We start from the raw sequence: 23,500 nt of genomic DNA, 5'->3' as shown, positions 1-23,500 counted from the left end.
TTCAGAGATGTTAAAATGTGAAAAAGTGTGCTTCTGAGAACAGATGAACTATGGAATTTAAACAGTGCTGGTGAGTTCCTCTGCATTTCATGCAAAAAAATAATAAGTCCCAGAATGCATAAAATGCTTGCTTGAATTTGACCTTGCTTGAATAGTCTCCTCCATCTTAACCAGGATTCACAGCTAGGCAGTTTTGGGAACAACCAAAAATGAAACAAAGCACTTCCTAAGGTACCTTTCTAAGAAGTCTCCAAGACTGAATAGCCAGATAAAATACAGGAAACCAAGTTAAATTTGAATTTCAGATAAACAGTGAATATGTTTAGTATAGGAATGTCCCAAATACTATATGAGATGTACTAAAACAAATTAACTGAGAGCCCTGTGTTTTTATTTGTTAAGTCTGCTAGCTATGCTCCCAGGGTAATTTTGACTGCATTTAACCTTCACTACATGCTTTTACTCTAGGACTTGAACTTGTACCTGTGAGGAGCCTCCATTAAAGACTTATTCACTCCTTACAACAACCCTGAGACAGCAGGATTACTGAGGTCATTTTAGGGCTGCAGGAGCTAAATTTCCTCCTCAGACTTTAATGTTTCATTATATTAGTTGGTTTGCTCTGACTTCTGATCATGGCTGTTAATCCTTTCACACAGTAGTTAAGGTCCAAAAGATAAAGGTCATTGAAACTATGAAGATGGTAAAGGCCCTTTTATCCCTGAAAACCACCTCTGTGGGTTGGTCATTTGTCACTGTCATGGAGATATTGTATCCAGCCTAATAATAACAAACAACAATAATGAAAATAATTGTCTTAGTAGCAGCAGCAAATACTCAGCACCACTTATTATGTATCATGCAGTTGCTCATCACAACTTTTACTACTCTCTTTGTAGTGAGGGGGAATCAGAGGCACAAAGAAGTTAAGGAGCTTGCTCTTCTCAGTGATATAAGTCTGGGGCCAACTTCTTCTTTCTGGAGAGCCCTCTCCCCATCACTCTTTATTCTAAGAGTGAATATTATTTATTTATTAATCTATTATAATCTATTTCCTGGTGAAACTTAGTCACCTCTCAAAAGCTTTCAAATTAGCTCAGCCCCTCCGGGCATTGGTAATGCCCATCTCACTCTTCCTTAACCATCTGGTATCTACTCTCCCTACCTGGAAGTCCCCGGAGGACAATAAAGGGATCAGTCTGATTGAGTGTTTCAGTGCCAGACCCAGCCCTGATGTTGCAGGGACAGCGAACCTATCTGGGAGATGAGTAAATTGTCACTGACTTTCCCTATGGCTAGTCTAAGATCATCTGGAAGGTTCCTCCAAAGTTAAACTCCTCCAGTGAGGCTTACCCAAAGCAAATAGTGCCTTTTGGATGAGCTACTGTTTAGGGTGCCTAGGACTGATCTCTGCTAGCTGGCTTGGCAATGGTTTCCAGTTCTCAGGTGCATGGGTCTCTCAGGGAAGCAGAACTTTACTCCAAACCACAGCACGTTTCATTTCCAAGTCACCAGAACACAAGTCCTACCCACCAAGGCTTTTCCAGGCTCCCTAATCCTGCAGACTCAAACCCCATTCAAAGGATCCTGAGCCTGATCAGCTTCCTGCTGTTAACCAGGAGAGGTCTTGTGACTCAGACTCTCCTAGGACAGAAAGGGAATAGAAGACAAACAGTTATAGAACAGGGTTTGCAAAGGAAAGCCTCAGTACTGTCAATAGAATCACAAACAATGGGCTTAAAGGCAAAGCTCTTATTTCTGTCCTGTGTGAGGGCTCTTTCTTTATGCACATACTTCTCCCAGATGCAGAGCTTCTTAACAGCCATTGCACCTTAGAATTTCCTGGGAAGTTTAAAAAAAAAAAGTCCCCAAACCCAGGCTGCCCCCTACTCCAGACCAATTAAATCAGAATCCCTGGGGTGGAGCCAGGCCTCTGCAGCTTTTAAATTTTTCTGTGTGATTCCAGTGGGCAGCCTCGGTTGAGCATGGCTGTTCTAGAAAAAGCCAGGTGCTTTCATCTGGGGCTTTTAGGAGGGAAACCCCTAGGTTTTAAAAAACATATACCACAGAGCTTCACGAATATGATTAGTTTTTGTTTTATTTATTTCCTATTTCCCATAAACAACTTCTAAGCATTGGCACAACGTTGCCATCTGTAAGGCATATGACAATAACAGACGGTAGCCTAAGAACCAAGGAGGCATTAGCATTTCAGGCTCTAAATTATTGGGATTCAGCTGGTGTGATCTGCGTTGATGAGGCCACTTAATGCTTGATTTCTGCGTCTTTGAACAGCAGTACCAGAAGAGGCAAGGCCATATTTTCTGGGCTTTGCATTGTTCCTTGTCATCCTATTGAATTGTTATAAGATGGATTTATAACAGACCTAAAGCTAGTATCAAAATGAAAATTAGTTCTTGAGTAGAAAAATAGCAGTCCTGTGTGACTTGCTTTTAGCCATTGCGTCATCAGTGCCTCTGCAAGGAAGGAAATGACTTCTTAATGTGGTTTTCTTCCACTAAGGAGAATTAAATCTATGTGGCGAAATGTAAAACCAGCATGCTGGCAGGCAAACTCAGAGCAGAAGATCCATGACCCTCATCAACATATTGGTGGCCCAGTTATATGCTAATAACCTCATTTAGGCTCAGACTTACCCAAAATAGAAAAATAGTGCTCAGCTGGAAAGCTGTCTTCCCTCACTGTTTCACCTTCTGTATCAAAGTTTGCTCTGAAATAATGGGGACACTTCCCCATCTGCTGCAGGCTGCCTGGGGTGGAGGGAGTGGGGGTGTTCTCTGGGTTAGAGAGAGTGATTTGTGCCTGAAATAGCAAATGCCATTGTTTTGGTCATGAGACTTTTTCCTGAGTCAGCAAGATTCTTTGACAAAGGATCTGACTTTTGGGTGAAGGTACCTGAGAGGGGTGTGGAACAGGATTTCTGGAACTATTCGCTCTTTGGCGGCACTGCATTTCCTCCAGATTAAAAGGCAAACGTGATTGGAAAGACCCCTGGCACTAATGCTCTGGGCTGGGTAATATCCAGCAGGTGAATGAATTTCCTCAGACCTCAATGGCTTTCTTGGTAAGATGGAACACAAAGGTACCTGCTTTGTGGATGGGTTTTTGTAAGGATTAAGTACAATGATGCATGAGGAAATAATACACAAAGAGGAAACTGCCCTTTGCATCATAAATGGTAACTATCATTGGTGCTATTAAATAGTTGGCTTCAATCACCTCAAATGACTTAACACCAAATAGTATATTGTGCCTCCTGCAAAGAATATATACCTTAGCACTTTACAGTGTCTAGAGCTACACACAGGAATAACAAATTTAGTTAATAAAACTGAGTTGCAATAGGAGATTAAGGGGGAAAATCAAGCTTTTCTAATGAAGAGAGTCCTGAGAATATCCTCTCTCACTGATAGAACTGAAATTTTATTCACTCTATATGTAAATCTGAGACATATACAGACTTTAAAAAAAATAAATAGGGGTATCTTAAGAGAATTTTAAAATGGCTCAATTGACTAGGACCAATTATTAATTTTTGATGCTTCCTCAGTTTTTATTTAGCTTTGTCTTCTTCCTATTTGCCTCTTTTTCTGTTTTTGTTTTTTGTCTTTTTTAGGGCTGCACACTTTGCATATGGAAGTTCCCAGGCTAGATGCAGATTCTGAACTATAGCTGTCGGCCCATGCCACAGCCACACATGCCAGATCCTAGCTGCATATGCAACCTACACCACAGCTCATGGCAACACTGGATCCTTAACCTACTGAGCAAGGCCAAGGATTGAACCCACTTCCTTATGGATACTAGTTGGATTTGTTACCACTGAGCCAAGACAGGAACTCCTGAAGCCTCTTTTTTTATGCATATACTCCTATTTCTTGCTCAGCACTCTTGGCCCTTCTATTATTATCATTAGGAAGCTTGGGCTATTTTGGTTCACAGCAAAACTGCTCAGAACTCACACAAGAGAGCTTAAGCCAAAGAGAGGAGTAGATAAACCACAGCCAGCTTGGAGAATGATTACAGGTGGGCAGCAATGCCTTCAGGGTCTGGGAAGTAACATGAGTGGATGATTCTGGCCAATGCTGGCCATACATAATATTGGAGGATGATGGGGGTTATGGTAAATGTCAGGATGCCCCCCTACCCTGTCTGTGACCCCCCCAAATCCCAACCACAGAGGATAATCAGAAGGTAGTGAACAGGGCCACTGTGTAGCCTAAACTACTTATTGTATTACAAAAGCCAGGAATGTGGATTTTTACACTAAACCTTTTTATTTTCAAATTATGGCAATTAATGCAATTAAAAGACATGGCCTCTGCTTTGCAAATTCTATTCAGCTACCCCCACAACACCCTTTCATGGGGATCCCCAGGACCCATTAATGAGCCTATCTTTTCTTCCAAAGCTCCAGAAACATGACAGAGAGGATGAGGACTCCCCCACCTTATGGAGATCAGAGGAGGACATGGCAGCAGAAGCTGCAGCTCTGCGGGGCTACTTCCAGTGATGCAGGTAAAGACTGTATGCTTCTTCCTCACTGCTCAGACCCTTCTGGGGGCCTTACTCCAGAAAGGGTCTCCCTGCCTGGGATGGGAGTGCCGAAAAGCAGCTGCACAAGACCTAAAGGCATGGGTAGAGAGAACCCTGCCCCTTGAGGCACTGATTTCAGCCTCTGAGTCACTCTTCCCATCTCCAACTACCTTCCACATAATTCTCCTGTCTGTTCTCTTCCTTCCTGCCCACTCCCCCATCACCTCTGCCCATTGTCCCTCTGCAATCCAGTCCCTGCAAAGCAGCTGGAGATAGTTTATAAGGTAAACCCAATGGTCGAAAAAGTCAAAACCCATTGAGGGAGTCACATGGCCCTCAGGCTCAAGTCTAAGATTCCTGTTAGGCTGCAAGGAGCCATGACCAGCACAGCCTCATCCAGGCAGGCTCTTTCACTCAGGTCTCCTCTCCCAGCTGCTATTTGGTCAGTTACCCTTTGTGTTTCCCTTTAGCTTTGGCTGCCAGGAAGCTCAGGCCACAAGGAAAGGCCAGGCAGGATAGAATTCTCTCTGCATTAATGATGTCTAACTACTAGGAGAACACAGATTTAAGACAGATAGAAAGGCTAGAGCCAATCTCCTCTCCCAGTATTAACGCAATGTCAAGGGGCTCATGGATCTTATAAAATTTATTGATTACTTAGGCTTCCATATTGGAAATAGTAGGGTATACCTTCAGTAAAAAATAATTTGTCTGATATTCAAATGTAACTGTGTCCTAGCAACCCTGTTAATAAATATCCTTAGGGATTACGGACCCCAGATAAAGAGCCTCTCCTCTAAATTATTTCTTTTCCAGAACTGTCTGCTTCATCTGGTCTTGTACAAATGTGTTTATATTATGAGAAGCTGAAGGAGATCAGATACAAATTAAAAATGTAATTAGTGAACAAATACTGGGAGCAACTGAATTATGTAAAATTGTAGAAACCACTTGGTGATCATGTTTTTAGCTAGAAAACACATTTGTTGTATTATGTTTTCATTTTGAAATCTAAGTCTATTTTGGTTAGTTTAAAATAAATGTGTATTTCTTGGTCTTTCTCTCCCCAATCTCCTTTTGAAAGTATTCTAATCTTAAAGACCCAGTATCAACTTCTCCCCTCATTACTGTTCATGTATGCTGTTTTGCTCAGGCCCATGCATTCAGGGCCTTAAATTCTGGAAAACTTATTTATTCCCCCATGTCACTGATTTGTCAGCTTTGCAGCCAGTTGCCTGAAGGAATATAGTATGGTGTTAGGAGAGCTGTCATTGATATTTTATTTTTAAACTTTTCCATTGCTGTTCACCTTCTCATTTCTCCCTCCCACCCCCTGCCCCACCCTTAGGATCAAGTTAGTTTAACGAAGAACATAGGCCTGTGAGCATGAATGCCAACCTCTTTCTATTCATCTTTTGAAAGCCAGTGTGTCATTTTGGGTTATCCTGTTCAAATGGTGTCACCAGTCTTCAGACTCAACTTCCTAGGCTGAATTGTTCTTCTTTCTGGTTTCTTATGTAATAGGCACTTTCAGGGAGAGGCAAGAAAGCTCCAGGCTTTTCCTGAGGCTTGCTGAATTGCACGATTTTGTCTTACGGTGTGTTTCCTAGACAGTTTAGGAGAATTTAAACTTCTTAGCCAAGTTTCCTGTATGCTTTGCTCTGTCAGCCTTTGCTTCTGTCTTGCCTTGAGGCCTAACAGCTCCTGTCTTCCAGGTGAATCAACTTGCCTTATAAGTCTTGCCAAAAAGATGCTCACCTGAACTTGTTATTACAGACTATTGTCAGAGAGCCTGTGGGTTTTTAAATGAACTAACATTAACGTCTCTCTTTAAGGGTCTGGCTGTACAACAAATCACCTTCTGTTTTCCCAGCAGTCAGATATGGGAAATGAGAACAGGAGGGAAAATGCAGGAGGCTAAAGAGCATACAACTAGTAACGTGGAGGTGAGAGGCTTAAACGTAGGGTCCTAAGATTACACCAAGAGTATCATCACCTCTGGTAGTATGATATGGGACCACATACAGTTCTCTCGAGAGACAAAGGGAAAAGGAAACCTAAGCATCGAGTTGACCCACCTAGTTCTTTGATACCCAATCTCTTCCCTTTTCAAAATTCATCTATGCACCAAAAAATGTTTATACAGTGTTAAGGGATTCATGGAACTTTCCAGAATTGGTTAACAAATAGGGCTGTCATGCAAGATATGGACATACCTTGACTTAAAATAAAATTACTTATCTGAAATTTAGATAAACTTGGCCTCTCCAAGCTTTCAGGAGCCAGTCAGTCTCGGGCAGAGCCAGTTTAAAGACTGCACACTTGGCAACATGCACAAAGGCAAATACAGTAGGGCTCAGCCATTGCCAACATTCCCGAGAAGTTACAAGATGTAGGATCTGTTATTATTCCATCTTGCAGGTGATGAGAAACCTGAGACTCAGTGATACTGTTATTCCAAGGTAAATAGTAAGTGATGGAACTCAGATGTGAACCCAGATAGTCCCTCCCCAAAAGCTTTTCCCTTAGTTTCATACTGCTCCCCTTGCTTGGAAGAGCCTGTCAACAAAAAATTAATATGTTGACCTAATAAAGAAAGGGAAGATTTATTTGAGCCAAATCTGAGGATGATAACCTCAATGAGGAATGAGAATTACTTATTGTTAGAAGCTAAGCAGAAAAATACATAGAAAAGCAATGCTGATGAATCTCAGCTCTTCATAGTTGCTGGCCTGTAGCTACTGGGATGGAGGTTCATTGTCTTTGTTAAACTGAGAGGCTGGTCATCATTTGAGAGGCTGGCGCCAAACAGAGACTCTCCATTTGCCCTATTTGATGGGATTAAAAGATAATTACCTATGGAGGGATTCAGCGTAGACCAGCTAAAAAATTATCTTAAACAGGATAAGGGTGCCCTTCTTTGGAAAATGGCAGGGAAGGGCAGAATTCAAACTCCCATCTAGCTGTCTCTGGACCTGCCCCAACCCCTAAGCTAGTGTCTCTCGCCTGGCACAGGGAATGATAAGTGCTCGGGAGAACCCAGAGTGCATTTCCCTGGGGTGAGAGAACTCAGGGCAGGAAGAGTTGCACCATGCTCCCTGCCTCCTACAGGCATGCTAGGTCTCTGGGCTGATTGGATGTATTTGATATTCATCTACTTTAACAACCAGCATACTGCAGAGAAGAATGTGCAGCCTTATGTCCAGAGATGCCCTATCTAGGAAAAGGGCCTGTAAAAGGCGAAGAGCTGCTCTCTGCTCAGTGTATGGTGTGGAAATGCCTAGCAACCCCTCAGTATATAGCCAACCCTGCTTTATAGCTTCTTTTTGTATAACCTCAGATTAATCCTCAGCATTACCAGGCTGCCATAAGAATGTGCAGATAAACATTCACACACTAAAAACTGTTTCCTTCACCTCTTGAAGTCATCAGAGCATCAACATTAGTTTGGTTGTATAGAAGAATTCTCCTAATCTTTCCACATAACCCTGCAGGATGTTTTGGGGTTTTGGCCACTCCCTGAATCCTGGGCTGAGCAAAAAATGACTTTGAATTGTGGCTGCTTATAGAATAGTAAATGCAGATGCTGCCTTCATCAGGCACAAGAAAAGCCAACAGTCCAAGGGTTGCTGAATGAAGCTGCAATTGTCTCACTTTCCACCTGACAGATCCCTGATGAGGTCAGCAATCCTTTGGTTCCAGGAATTTATGCATCACATCCCCACACTGGGCTGAGTTCCGAGATAGGGTTTTTGCAATGGCTCTCTTAGTCCATGTTCTAAATCACGTTAGACGACAGTGGATCTGCATTTCTTATCTACCCTTGTATCCTTCCTGGAACACAGTATTTTTCCTCTAGGTATTTAATACTTGGGTTTGCTACCTCTACACTCTCACGTTTATTATCATCTCCTATCCCATTCCCACTTCATGCTGGAATTGAGAAGGGTGTGTTGTTTTTGAAATATGCAAGCATCACCCCGAATTCTGATAGAAAGTCAGAGCAGAGCAGGTCTCTACACCCTGTTGTGTCAGCAGAGTGTGTTTGTAATTCATCAAACTCTCCTCTGTGCCTGCCATTATTTTATAGATAATTGGTTGCCTCTCATTTACTCGTAACGGAGCCGTGCAATTTCAAAGCAACTGAGTCAGCCCAAAACAGCGTTATTAGTAGTTACAGATATACTGTCAATGCAAAATTTTGACACTGGCATTTTTGAAAAATTACCATAATTTCAGCCACTGGACCACACATATCATAATCAAGGATAGCAGAGGTGGACAAGAAAGGATGGGTTTACTTATTTAGTACATGTTCTGGTAACTGAATGTACCTTTAGACATCTACCCCAGCAGCTTGGGAAAATCTACCTTCTCCAAGAGGGTCTCTTCTCAGCAGAGCAGCCTCTGATGGAAAGGCCCAAGGAGCAAATCATAATCCTCATATTTTCTTGGAGGAGAGGAAGAATTAACTTCAGCACCTCACTTTCCCTATCTCTGAATGACTATGATGGAAAGCATTTTAATTATATCCTTGGGTTATTATAAGGCTAAAACAAAACAACAGGTAGAAAATACCCTAGGAAAAACAGCTCTAAATTGTGCTTCTTCTGGATTTAATACTTCTCTGAGGAGCCAATATCTCCATATATTCTACTACCTTTTAATGAATGGTGAGCCTGGAGACTCTGAGTTTACATTAGCTATGCCACTGTGTAGATACATTATTTACCCTCTGATTTCTATTATGTTTTAAAGATAATTATGGAAATGTTCAAGTTATGAGAAATTAGGTTCCAATAGTAATGAAAGACTAAAACCTGTATGGCAGGATGTTTTCAAACCACCAAAAAAAAAGAAGAAGCATGACTTCTGCTTCTATTACTAATAGACCAAATAATTTGGATCAACCTTCTCACTGTGTTCAACTAGAAAAACTGTAGAGAATATAGGAAAACATCTTTTAAAGGTAACAAGGTAGCAAAAGATTATAAGGTTAAAACATGCAAAGAGAAGAGCACAGCATGAAGGACTGCTTTCTCCTGAGGGCATTTTTTTTTTTTGGCTCAAGATTAGCTTTATTTTTATTTTTATTTTTTCTCCACTGTACAGCATGGGGACCAAGTTACACATACACATATACATACTTTTTCCTGAGGGCATTTTGAGAGTTGAGAGTCAAATGGAACTACAGCAACAAAAACTGGGTTGCCAATGGCAGACAGAGCCCTTTCTAAAACTCCCGTACCTGGGTGGCAAGGTGAAGCTCTGAAAAAGGGTGAACCAGTTGTAAACCAGCCCTGGTATTGCCTGCAGGCCAATTTCAAATCATCTGGGCAACTGAGAAAGTCTCTACCTCAGATACTGAATTAAGGTGATGCTAAATTGCTAGTCCTATTGGGTCCCTGGAAGAAGCAAAGAAAAAATAACCTCTGGAAGAAAAATATACCATCCATGATTTTAAACTGTTCCTATAAATATTTTTTTCAAATAGAATTCCCAATACATGAGTGTGTATATATTCCCACACACACATACACACACCCTACAAAGTATATGAGGAGACAAGTCAATATAAATAAGGTATGAATCTCCAGATATAGTCATTGAAACAACTATGTTAATTTTGTTCTGGAGAGAAAATACTAGATTTCTTTATCATTCAGTAGAGAGCTAGAATCTATTCTCACAATGGGAACCACACTGGGATAAATACAGAGATGATGTGAAAAAGAAAGAACCAAAGAGAAATTTTAGAACTGAAAAATACTATAACCCAATGAATGAACGTAACAGCATGTTTTTTTTACAGCAAAAACAGAATCAGTGAACTTAAAGGTGAGCTACGTGAAAATACTCAGAATGAACCATAAGAGATGAAGGATAGTGGGGAAAAGTATGAGAGGTCAGAGGATATAGAATATAGGGAGAAAGTCTAGTAGGTGCTTATGAACAATTCCAAAACAGAGTTCTAGTGGAAGTTATAATTAGAGACGATGGCTGAGTTTTTCAAAACTGGCAAAAGGCACCAATCCAAAAATTCAAGAATATACCAAACCCATAGTAAGGGGTATAGAGGGCACACCTAGGCACATCAGGCTAAAACTGAGAGTAATTTGTTAGACTCGATAGTGAAAAAAATTGAAAAGAAACTTACTTTCCAATAATTAGACCAAGGGCAACGACAACAGAAAAATCAGAAGGCTATGGAATGACATCTCTAAACAGCTGAAAGAAAATAGCTGCCAACCTAGATTCCATACCCAGTCCATATGTATTTATAGAATGAGGGTGAAATAAAGGTATTTTCTAACAAAAGCTGAGAGAATTCATCAGCAGCAAATTCATAAAAAGAAATTCTAAAGAAGAAGAAATCAGGTGGAAATTGGAACCAATTTTGAATTGAATGAAGAAAACTAAAACTTTTATATGCAACTAAAGTTGTATTTAGAGGACAATTTACTTTTAATTATGATTCAATACATTTATTGATAGAAAATAAAAGCTAAAAGTTAATGGTAAACATCTTCCTGGACATTGTAGTCATTACAATGAGAAGAGCATATAATTAATTTTAGACCAACACATTTGAAAACTGGGATTAAATTCATATTTCTGGAATAAATCCAGTTTCCCCTGACACAAAGTGAAAAATAAAATATAAATAATGTGATAATTATTAAAGAACTCAAACATGAATTAAAACTGTTCTTACAAGGAAAATGTTAGGCCCAGGTAGCTTTACTGGTGAATTGTACCACACAATTAAGAAAGAAACAAGGATCTGAATAAGATTCCTAATAAGAACAACTGGTGGAAAATTCTGCCAGAGAAAAGAATAAATAAATAAATAAATAAATAGCCTCTTCTATTTCTGTTTGTTGTATGTATTGTCTTACACATGAATCTGATAAGAACATAACAGAAAGGAAATCTACAGACTAGTTGCACATGGAAATATACTTGCCACCATTCTAAAAGATACCCAAAGGTAGACAGATAAATAAATTAATTGTATGTATGTGTGCAAAAGAAGATATATTATGTTCAATGCAATATCGATTTCACATTATACTAGTCTTATGCCTTTTACCAGACTAAGGGATAAATGATAAGCCCATTTCAGTAGATGCTGAAAAAATGTTGATCAAATTAAACATCCAACCTAATAAATATAAAAATTCTAGAAACTGTTGAGCTAGTGAGGAATTTATACTTAAGGATGAAATGTTGAACATTATTCATCTGAGATTGCAAATGAGATAAGAATATTCACTATTAGCCCTGATATTTCACCATGTACTCAGCTAGTACAGTAAGACAAGAACAATCAATAAAAAGATAGGATTAGAAAGGAAGGAATAAAACTGTCATTATCTGTAGACATTATGATGCATGCAGAAAACTCGAAAGACTGTACTAAGAGACAATTCAAATTAATCAGTAAGCTTAGCAAGGCCTCTGAATAGAAGTTCAACATAGGTCAGTTTCGAATTTCTCAGCCACTGTCTTAGCTCATGCAGCCATAACAAAATACCATAGACTGGGTAGCTTAAACAACAGAAATTTATTTCTCACAGTTCTGGAAGCTGGAATTCTAAGATAAGGGTGCTGATATGGTTGGGTTCTGGTGAGAGCCCTCTTCCTGACCTATGGCCAGCCCCCTTTTCATTGTGTCCTCTTATAGAAAAGAAAGAATGAGCTTTAATCTCACTCTTCTTATAAGGACACTAATCCTATTATGGAGCATCACCTTCATGATCTCATCTAAACCTAAGTTCCTTCTAAAGGCCACATCTCCTATTTCTATCACATTGGGAGTTAGGGCTTCAACTTGTGAATTTGAGGGGGACACAAACAGTCCATAACAGCCACACAGAATATGAAAAAAATAAAAGTTAGCTTATATTAACATCAGAAATCCAATTGTTCCATGCCTAGGAACAATTAAAGATATGCAAGCTTCTGGACAGACACTATAAAATATTAAGAGGCCTTAAAGAGGAATTAAATTAACAGAGACATGAGTGACTCAATTTTATAAAGACTGAATTCTCAGATTTACCTATAAATGCAATGCTACTCACATCAGAAATCTCCGTAATTTGTAGTGGCAGGTTAGTTGTTTTTTTGGTAAAAATTGAATAATTGATTCCAAAATGCTTATGGAAATGTAGCCTATTAAAAGAATAAGACTGAAATATAGAAGACTATTGAAATAATAAGACAGAAGTATAAGAGAACTTACTCTATGGGGTATTGACTTATTAAAAGGCTACAAAAATTAAGGGAGCTTGGTGTTGATACAAGGACAAATAGACAGATGGAACAATGCAGAAAGGCCATAAACAGAAAAGAGGCCTATAATGTTTAATTTATGATACAAAAGCCATCACAGAACTATGGGGAAAGGAACATCTTTTCAATAAATGGTTCTGAAAAAATTGGATATCTATATAGAAAATTACTGAAACTGCATCCTATCTCCTACCACATGCAAAAGCCAATTCCAGGTGGATTATAATTCAGAATCTGGGCAGGACCTCCTTGCCTGCCTACTTGCATCTCTCACAAGCATCATGTCTTAATAAATCAATTTCTTGCCTATCAAAAAAAAAAACTGAAGTATAAATTTATAAAGGAATATAGGAGAATATGTTCATGGTCTTATTTATAGAGAGACTTTTTAAATAGGGCATGAAAACATTATTTAAAAAAAGATATTGATAAGTTTGACTACATTCAAAATAAGAAACTTTGTTTATCAATAACACTAAAATAGAGAAAAAAAGAGGGAAAAAAGCAAGACAGAGAGTGAGAGAAGGTAGCTACCACATCTGTAGTCAATGGAGGGCCAGTATCCAGAAGATAATTATTCTAAAGAAAAGGAAAAAAAAAAAATATATATATATATATATATGTTAATAAGAAATATCCAACAGTCCAATAGAAAACACAAAAGGATTTGAACAGGAACTTCATAAAAAGTAGGTCTCAAAATGGACAATAATCTTTAGTTATTAGGGAAATGTAAATTTTAAGCACAATGAAATACCACTATATATCACCCACAATAGTTAAAATTTTAAAAGACTGACAATATCAAGTGTCTGCAAGAATGTGCAACAAGGGAAACACAAAAGCATGCCTACTGTGTATTGTATTCACATAGAGTTCAAAAACAAGCAAAACTAAACTACAGTGTTTAGAGATAAATTCATTTAGAGAATAAAATTATAAAGGAAAGCAAGGAAGCAATCACCATAACCTCAGCCCAGTAGTTACATTTCTGGAGGAGTCAAGAAGGAGCTTATGAGTGGGAAGGGATGTGGGGGTGGGAGGATGGAAGGGCTGGCAATGCTCTGTTCCTTGTCAAGGATGGTAGCAAGGCCCGTGTTTGCTTTGTATTCATTCTAAAAGCCATATTATATATCTTTTGCACTTTTCTGTATATATTTCACTATAAAAATGACTAAAGTAAATCAGAGAAGGGAAAACATTTAAATTAAGCACAAAAGGAAGGAAGAGATCGACTTTAGTGTATGGTCTAATTGCTGGCCGGGTATACAATTACTCCAGAATAGGTTAAAACAACAAAGAATAATTGCCTCATATAATGTTCACAGACACTCTGCTACTACATCAGAGATTTGATTCTCTTCCTCTTGGCCATCCTTCCTGACTTTAACGGACCAGACTGGCCAAGAAGATCATTATCTTAGAACTGAATAGAGAAGACCACCCCAGAGGATGTTTCATTATCAATGATTATTAATGACACCACTTACAGAAATCTCATTATATTAAGCACTTTATAGCCTTATTTCAATTATACCCCACAACAGCCCTCTAGTATTGTCCCAATTTTCAGATGTGGAAACTGAGGCTTAAGGTTACTAGGGGACTTTCACAAGGACTCAAATGTTCTAGTAGACAGTCAGGGCAACCCAGGAAGTCTAACTCAGAACCACACACCTTTACACTTACATTCGTGGGTCTCTGTATAGAAATGTCCTCCCCTGCTCACACTGTAGCTAACTGAAGACAAGAGTTGTACAATGAAACTGAGGTGCAAATTACAGCTTATGCTAACTTTTCCATTAACTTCAGGAAAGCACCAGCATTTGGTGACTTCTATCCTAGGCGCTTTGCATAGGTCCCTTTATAGCCACTCATCATAACCACCCTGTCTAAGAGACACTGAGGTCCCTTTTTCCCTATGCAAAAACAATGATGGACTAAATATTTGCCTGAAAGGTAAAATTGCATTCGATGGCCAGGAGTGAATCACAGCTAATCGACCTTGGACCATAGTGTGTAAGATGTCGTTCTTGGGATCAGTGAGGATTCCCAAGGGCTCCATTCAAGACCTTTTAATTAGGGTTTCCTTTAGAGATGAAGGTTTTCACCAAAAGTCTAATTAACCATTGGACTTCAAAACATTTAGAAAACTGGTGAAAGGTAAAGCAGAAAGTAGGATGGGTATAGCAGATGTGAATTTGGAACTGCCTAGTCTCATCTAGAATCCACAGTTGTAGGCATGTGATTCCAGCTTGGCCAGTTAGCGAGTATCTCTATCATTTGGTGTGTGGACATACAGGGTGAAGCCCAAGAAGGGGTTCTATAGACCTGAGCTACTGGCAGTCCCCTGCTTATCATTTGGAAACATCTGGTTCAGGAAAAGCCCCCAGAGGCCACGGAGACAAAAGATAAAAGGAGAGGATGAATTCCTACAGCCACCCCATCCTTCATAGTTAAAAGGTCAGAAAGGCACTTTTCTCCAGAGGCTCATTTGAAATGGGGTCTCCTTCCTTGCTGTCAGGGGTCCTGGCTACAATGCCATGGGCACAGATTGCTTGCCTCCTAGATGACCTCTTTAACTAGAAGTTCTAGAACTCAATCACCAACTATTTGCTGAGATTCCACTTGGAGCCTGACATTGCCTGAGTCACAGTAGATGAAGTGCACCCCTGCCCCAGAGATGCTGATGGTGAATCTTAAGCAAGAACAAGCAACCATGTCACCTTGACCTGCACAAGTCAGCAGTACAATGTCAACTGCACCTGTGACCAAATGGATTTCTCTACCTTATCCCACCATAAAGCAGTTGACTTTGTCTCAGTTGTGTCTAAGCCCCCATGCACACACACAATTGCATGCCCTCCAAGAGCCACCCCCATGGTCTAGGACTAGCCAATCAATTTTAATGGGTATTTAAAGGTTTTTTTTTTTTTTTTCAAAGTATGCTAGGCAGTGTGTAAGATGATAGATCAAGTAATATTTAAAGCATTAAAAGAGCTCAATTGAGGATTCTCTTTCCACAGGAGATATCTTCAGGTCAAGAAAGGCTATAAAAACCTGCAGATCATTTTTATTCCTTTAAGACAGGCGAAAAAAAAAATGGTTTTGAATGTAATTAGATGTTCTTAGCAATTTTCCTCTCTAGAGCTCTGTATCTTGTTCCAATGAGGCTCCAAAAAAGTTTAGAACTAGAGGCGTTCTTAGCTGCAAATGGATGGGGTTGCATTGTTTTTAAAACAGGAAAGCCTACGATATTGCATGAATCATTTTTTTAATTACAAGTGATAAGGCAGAGTCATAGATAGCTCTGGGAAAGGGGAACCTTCTAACAGGTAGGCCAGTCTTGGCCCTGCATAGCTCAGGGCTCCTCTTAGAACTCTGCCCCCTCTTTGAGCTGATCTCTCTGGTGAGTCCTACGGATTCCAGAGTTATCCATTTAGAGACAGGAATATGCCCAATGCAGTGAATCAACATTATCTGTGACACACCTATGAAGGATTTGCCTTATTACTTTCCTTTCAAGGATCTGTTATCTATCGGGACAGTTTTTTAAGTTGGAAGATCTTGTTTGCAGTTAATTTTAATTTCTTCAATCTTTCAAAAGAATGATGCTATGGAAATGAAAAGTAGTGCAAATATTTTCAATAAAACCTAAAAACTCCCCCCGTTCTGGGTGAGCTTTCATGATACTGCAGTTAAAAATATAGCATCTTTGCTTAGATTATCTTATGTCAACTGTTGACTATGACTCAAAATACTCATCTGTACCCTCAAACTCACCCATGGTCATACAAAAGAATGAACCTATTAAAAGAGGAGCTGTGGAGTTCCCGTCGTGGCACAGTGGTTAACAAATCCGACTAGGAACCATGAGGCTGTGGGTTCGGTCCCTGCCCTTGCTCAGTGGGTTAAGGGTCCGGCGTTGCCGTGAGCTGTGGTGTAGGTTGCAGACGGGGCTCGGATCCCTCGTTGCTGTGGGTCTGGCGTAGGCCGGTGGCTACAGCTCTGATTGGACCCCTAGCCTGGGAACCTCCATATGCCGCAGGAGCGGCCCAAGAAATGGCAAAGAGACAAAAAAAAAAAAAAAAAGAGGAGCTGTGTTAAGAGTAGGATCCTTTTAAACAGGAAGTCAGATCCTGTCCCTCCCCCATCCTTTGTCAAGCCAGCCAGGGCCCAATCACAGGAGGCCCTGAAGACCACAGTGAAGAACTGAGGACAAATCCAGTGTCAACCCCCTGACTCTCCCCTCACTCTTGCTTCCAGCTTTCCCACTTCCTTGCTGTTACTAGTTTGCATCAAACAAGCTCCCAACTCAGGGCCCTGGCACTATCTGTCCCCCTGTCTGGAATGCTCACCTTTCCTCCTTCCATTCTGTATTTGACTCAAATGTCATCTGCTTAGAAAGGCCTTTCCCAAGTTCCAATCTAAAATAAAGCCCCATTTCCTCCTATCCCTTAAACTCGCCTTATTTTTCTTAATGGTGCTCCCATCATCTGCCTTCATCTTACAGACTTCTGTGTTAGTCTGTGTCTCTACTAGCAAGTACGTGTCCAAGGACAGGGCTGTTGTCTTTGGCACTTAGAACAGCTCCTGGCTTTTCTCATGGGTGCCCCAAAGTGCTGAGTGAATGCATGAGTGACATATTTCTTTAGAGCCTAGACTTTTCTCTGGGCCAGGCACTATGCTTAAGTGCCTGACTTGTGTCATCTTTTGTCCTCGTAACAACTCTATGAAATGGATACTCTTATTTTCCTGTTTTGTAGATGATGAAACTGGGGCACTGATAGGCAAAGTAACTCAATCAAGGTTACACCATGAATACGTCCCAGGCCTAACCTGAACCCAGAGCCTATGCTCTTCAATACTAAGTTAATGCTTCAGATCCTCATAGGGTTTCCCCTTCCCCAGACCACCTTCACTGTGTGCTCTCTCCAAAGCCTGGGCCCAGCGTATTGTCTGAGGGCAGTGCTGTCTAATGGGAACAGAATGTGAGCTACACATGTCCTTTCAAATTTTCCAGAAGCCACTTTAAGGACAGATTAAACTAATATTAAAAATATGTTCTATTTACCCAATACATCCAAATACCATCATTTCAATATCTTTATAATATAAAAAATTAATATAAAAATTACATAAATGTAAATAATGTGTATTTTATCTTTTTTGTTTAGATAAATCTTTGAAAGCTAGTAGATATTTTTCTGCTTTCCATGTGTGCATCTCCATGCAGAATAGCTATGTTTTGACCACATGTGGCCGCTGCCTACTAGGTTGGACTTTGTAGCTGTAAAAAGAGGTTAATCCCTGTAGTTAAGGAGATCTGGTTCCAGTCTCTCTGCACTTACTGTGTGACCTTTTTCCAGGTATAAACTGGGGTTATGACATCTACCCCACAGGGCTGAAGTGAAGATGAAATGAGTTTTCCATACAGAAGACTGCACAGTCTTTGCATGGGAGCTGGGTGATAGATGTTCCAGAGGGACAGCTCTCCCCTCCCACCCAGAAAGAGAATCCACTGAGTGCAGCCTCCAGGGCCTGACTCCTCACTCCAGCTGAGCCAGTGCCTCTGGCCACTGTCTGCCCTGAGTGGGGAAGACTTCAGTGGGAGGGATGGAGTTGGGGAGGCAGGCTCCTGGCTTGATGCCTTGTCCCCTAAACCACTGGCTGAGCTGTGGAGAACAGGAGAGCCTTCCAGCTCTCCTGCAGGGCACATTTATATGGCTCTGCATACCTTCAGGGGCCCCTTCCTGGACAAAATAACCCTTAAATCCCCAAAGTGAGAGTCAGCTTTCTCTCCTATGAGCAGAACAGAAAGCTTCCACCTCCCTACTGACAAAAATCAGACACTCTGAGCATCATTGGGCTGGAAGGGGGTTTAAAGAGCAAATAATCCAAACTATTGTTTAATAAAGGGAGAGACTTTAGTCCAGAGATCAGATAGTACGTGGCCAAGCACACACAGTGACAGTGTGGTCACTATCTGAACACAGATACAGTGTGCATGACTTTTACAATGGAGCCATAGAGAGCCCCCAGTATCCATGGCTGATGCCTCTATACTGGTTATGTTCACCTTCTCACAATCTGTAGTGCATTCTAAGCACTGGAAACTCAGGAAAAGCAGAATGTTGTGAAATATTTTCTATTCCCACTAGCTTCCAATTGCATCTTCTTGCCAGTTTTCAACCTTCAATATTTTGATGCAACATGGAAGCTTGAACATCATTCAAGTTAGACTGGTTGTGAGTAACTGAAGTAAACTGTAACCTATTTGACCATCCTTTTCATAGTATTAAAATATAACGTTAAAGTTTTCATGTCTTTGTTTTTGATGTAAAACACTGCTGCAGGAAATAGACTTATATCTGTTAGCCTAAAGATTTATGTTGGATCGTAATCTCAGCTCACGTACAAAAAGAACAGAGTTATACCAACTTCAATACCTTTTAAATGGTGGAAAGCAAAAAATATAACCCCATTAGGCTATTAAATGTGCTGAACCCTGACAAATTCTCATCATGACAATCCCTGAGTATTTGTCTATAATCTCTCAGCAAATATACCTTTTATTCAACCACAGAATTGTACACACTCCAAACACAAGCGGCATGAATTAAAGAACACACTCAGCCAATTCGGAGCCACTAATTATCAAAGGTAGCCTGCTCCATGTTTGGCTCTAAAGTTCTACTGCAACAGGAGCGCACAGCTAGAGGGAAGGGACCCGCTGAAGGATGGTTACTCTCAAAAGCACTATTGGAAGAAGCCATGGGACAAAGTAAATGGCAAAGCATGTGGGCCTCCTAGCTCTTCCTTGGCCCCCTGGAGGGTTTGAAGTAAGGGAAAGTATTTCACATTGTCAGGCTTTCTTTCTCAAAATTAGTTTCTTTCACCAAAGATGCAAGTAAATACAAAGTAATCCTTTTTCATTTCCACTGAGTCTCAGGGAAAAGTAATATCAGCTGAAGATTTAGAGCCAAATAAAGCCTGTTCTTCATAAACTCTATCTGAGCAGGAAAGCCTGTTAGGGAGAGTCTTTTCAAGGCACAGATACCGGGAAGTGGGCATGCTGGAGCAATTGTGGAAGACAGAAGCCTTATTGCCTTCAAGGGGGTTAGGAGCACTTGCCCAGGGAGCAATGTGAGCTGCCCAGGGGTGGCTTTGCTCTGTTCTGCCTCCTCACTCCAACCACCAAGCCTCAAAGCCTCTGTAGTTTCATTTGCAGGGACATCACTGGATCAAAGAGGCGATGAAGCCCTGAGGGGCTGTGGTAAATCACTCGCAGACACAAGCATGGGCATCATCTTTCTTGCGTGTCCACTGTTCTTTACGTTTGATTTATCCCTTCAAAGAGAAAACTGACAGTGCTGAGTCTGTGGCCACTCCATAAAGGACAGCCCCAGGGTGAGCCCCCACCTGGCACAGGGCAGAGGTCTGCATTGCCCCTCAGGGGGCTAGGGGGTGCTGGCCATGTGATGCCTGGAGGAGCTGCTTTCTGTGCCTGCCTAAAGGTGACAAATGTGGAGGATGGGGAAACAGACCCTGTGGAAAGGGAAGTTAACTATCACTCTCTCTGAGTAGGGAGTTATATCATTAATCGGCACGTGGGACAAGTCACAGAGGAAGAGTTGTGAGTGAGAAAATGTGCTGGGAAGTTGACCTGCTCTCGAGGCCATCCTGACATCACTGGGTTTCTGGCCACTGCCTTGGGGTAACCCCTTGCTGTCTCTAAATGAAAGGATAATTTTGTCGCCTCAGTTACTAATCAGCCCAGCTCTCTGACCTTTGCCTTTTCTCCCCCAGGTTCTTTTTTTTACCCACATACTGTAAGAGATTGCCACCAGCGGCTCTTGTGGTCCAATTTAGAGACCAGATTATTATGAAAAAAGCTGAAATGCAGGGGTCAGGGGTGCCTGCCCTTAGAAAATTGCTCACCTTGTTTTTGTTGTGAGCGGAATGGCTTTCCATGGCTGTCTGCCACAAACCAAGAATTACTTTTTAAAAAAGAGAGCTGTTACAGAGGAATTTTATATTAGTGTCTCATGACTTGGTTTTGTGGGTGCTTGTGGTTACTTTGTTTTAAAACCATCTCTGCATCAGCCCTGGGATGCAGAATAGGTTATTTTATGCATCCTCATGAGGCACTAGCTCTGAGGGATGATATTTGTCCTGTTTGTTGGCTTTGCTGAGAGGGGAGAAGACAGAGAGCTTCCAGAGAAGTTGAATGGTTGCAACTAAAACCTTCTGAAACTTGTTTCCAGCATCAGGATTATTGGGGGCCTTTGGAGCATTTTATCAGGAGCCCACTTTGGAACTGGATCAAGAGGGAGACAGGCTTGGAGGCTTCACCTTCATCCACAGTCCAAAGCAGTTAGACCTTTTCCCTGGGGGTGGGGTGAACATCTGGCATTGTTTAGACCTCCCCGGGGGATTCCCACTGAGCAGCCTGGGTGAGAACTGCAATGACCTTAAAGAAACAGGAAGATGGCTTGGGGTTTTATGGTCCCCAGTGTTTCTTTGATATGCTGCCTGGGGTCAGCTCCTATCCTGACCCATCTAAGAGAGAGGGAGTGATGAATATTCTTCACTTCAAAAACAGATGAGGCCCTGATCCTCTGCTGCACCCGCCCTCCACCCCACCCCCCCCACCCCCCCCCCCCCCCCCCGCCAAACTGGATGAGTGGATTTAAGAGGAAGGAGCCTCTTCGTTGGCACAGTTAGTAAAAAGAGGCTGCCCTGAGTGTGAGCAGAGAATGGCTGGGTCTGTTGAAATTAGAGGACTCAGCCTCCCACTTTGTGGAGAGAGACTTCATGGAGCCTGGTGACACCTGCATGTTTAAGACATGGTTCAGTTTGGACCCCAGGTGGGACCTCCTGGTCCCCTGCTTTCAGCCTCTTCTCCCTCAATCAGGACAACAAACTGCAATTGAATTCAGAGATATTCCTAAAGGTCTCAGGAAAAGATGGATGAGGAGGTAATAGCCCAGATTATACAGCAAGTCTTAGTCAAAGTTACCTACAGTCTCTCCATCAGACTGTTCACTTTCCTCCCTAATTCAGAACTCCCCTCTCCAAAGGTTTCTTCTCTCCAGAGCTGTGGGGCTCCTCTTCAGCCTCCATTCCCTATTCTGCAAACCCGCCCCCTAATCCAAGCTTCAGGATAGCACCTGTTTGTCCTCCAGTGTGCCCTGGAGTACCAGGACACAGGCTCAGTCCATCTGCACTGTGTTTATGAGGAACACAGAAATATTTGAAAAGCACATGATCAGACAATCCATCAGACTTCAGATACTCCCAGACTCCTGTTCTCAGAACTCCAAGAGACCATGTTTCTGGACGGCTCATCTGGCACCTGATGATCTACTTCCTTGCCTCACCTTGTGTGGAGTGTTTCCCCAAATGAGCTGGAAGCATCTTGAGGACTTCATCACCCACTTCTTTGCACCCATGTGGGGAAAATGGTGTAACTCGGGCTCTTTCCACCCAGGCGCCATGTCATCCAATGAGAAATGACACAGCAACTGTTATATCATGATAGTTATGCATATATGCATGTGCAGTAGAATAGGATGACAACCACCTCTATGTATCATTTGGCAGATTGCTGGCTTTATCCTGTACTGGTATAAAAGGCGGCTAGGAATTTCTGTGCTGTCTCCACTACTTGTGAAGCCGGTAAAGGGATATCTAACATACCCACAGTGCTTTGGCTCTGCTTTTGGTTGCCCGAATCCAGACTGAACCTGCCTGGTCTTGAGAGACTACAGAACAACCCACCTTAGCTCCTTCCTCATTTCAATAAATACATGTGTTGATATGCCCACCTAACACTGAAAATACCACCGCCTGAAGGTGAGATCACAGGACAGTGGAGACAGGAAGGGCACATAGTGAGTGAAGTCCAACCTAGAAGATGGGAGGGTGAGCATGTTGTCCAGATATGCCCTTTTTGATAATGAAGCCAGATATCTCCCTCTGCAGCTAAGCACACACTCACTCCTCTGACACTCATGAGTCTCTGCCTTGGTGGTCCCTCCCTGGTGGTGAAACACAGAAAATAAGTACTGATATGACAATGACAGAGGCTCACATGGGTGAGCACTTCTGATGGGCGAGGCACTGCAGTTGGCACTATGTATGTGCTAAGCCACTCAGTTCTGCCCACATGTGTTACGTCACCTGGAGACACACAACCACTAAGTGATAGGGACCAGACTTTACCCAAGATCTCCTTAAGTCCTACATGTTCACTTGTTGGCTCTGATAGGAAATGCAGACTCTGCTTCCCACAAGCTTCCAGGCTAGCTGGAGAAAAGGAACTGCTGAAGATAGCCTTCAGCAGCCAGGCAGATGGCTTGAATGCCAAGGCTGTGTGAGGGATGCACTGTGGAAGCATCCTAAGCAGCTTGACGGAAAGCCTGCTCAAGCATAGACAGCAGCATCCAGGGAGATTCAGAAATTACAGGGCTGGTGTCAGGAAGGGCGGGTGAAGGAAATAACACAGGGCCACAATGTTCCGAAGACCAAAAATAAAACCGAGGGAAACTTCTCCTAGGACATAAATCTGCCCTCGACAGGTGAGGCGGAGGAAAAGAAAGGGCACATCCATTTTCAGGCCTGCACAGGTGCCTCTGACTCA

At 41.6% G+C, this 23,500-nt stretch overlaps 1 protein-coding gene across 4 annotated transcripts in view; it reads left to right on the top strand.

Annotated features, from left to right (window-relative positions):
- FHIT (fragile histidine triad diadenosine triphosphatase) overlaps positions 1-23,500 on the top strand; it is a 1,432,969-nt gene that overhangs the window by 1,407,241 nt on the left and 2,228 nt on the right. For all 4 annotated transcript variants that reach the window (XM_047778411.1, XM_047778405.1, XM_047778397.1 and 1 more), the window contains one exon: positions 4,433-4,539. In XM_047778411.1, coding sequence (XP_047634367.1) covers positions 4,433-4,534 — 102 coding nt within the window. In that variant the 3' untranslated portion in view covers positions 4,535-4,539. The remainder of the gene's footprint in view (positions 1-4,432; positions 4,540-23,500) is intronic.

This window comes from Phacochoerus africanus, chromosome 1 (genome assembly GCF_016906955.1).
Source record: "Phacochoerus africanus isolate WHEZ1 chromosome 1, ROS_Pafr_v1, whole genome shotgun sequence".
Classification (NCBI taxonomy): domain Eukaryota; kingdom Metazoa; phylum Chordata; class Mammalia; order Artiodactyla; family Suidae; genus Phacochoerus; species Phacochoerus africanus.
Note: the sequence above shows the minus strand (reverse complement) of the source record. Positions and strands in the feature narration are given on the sequence as shown.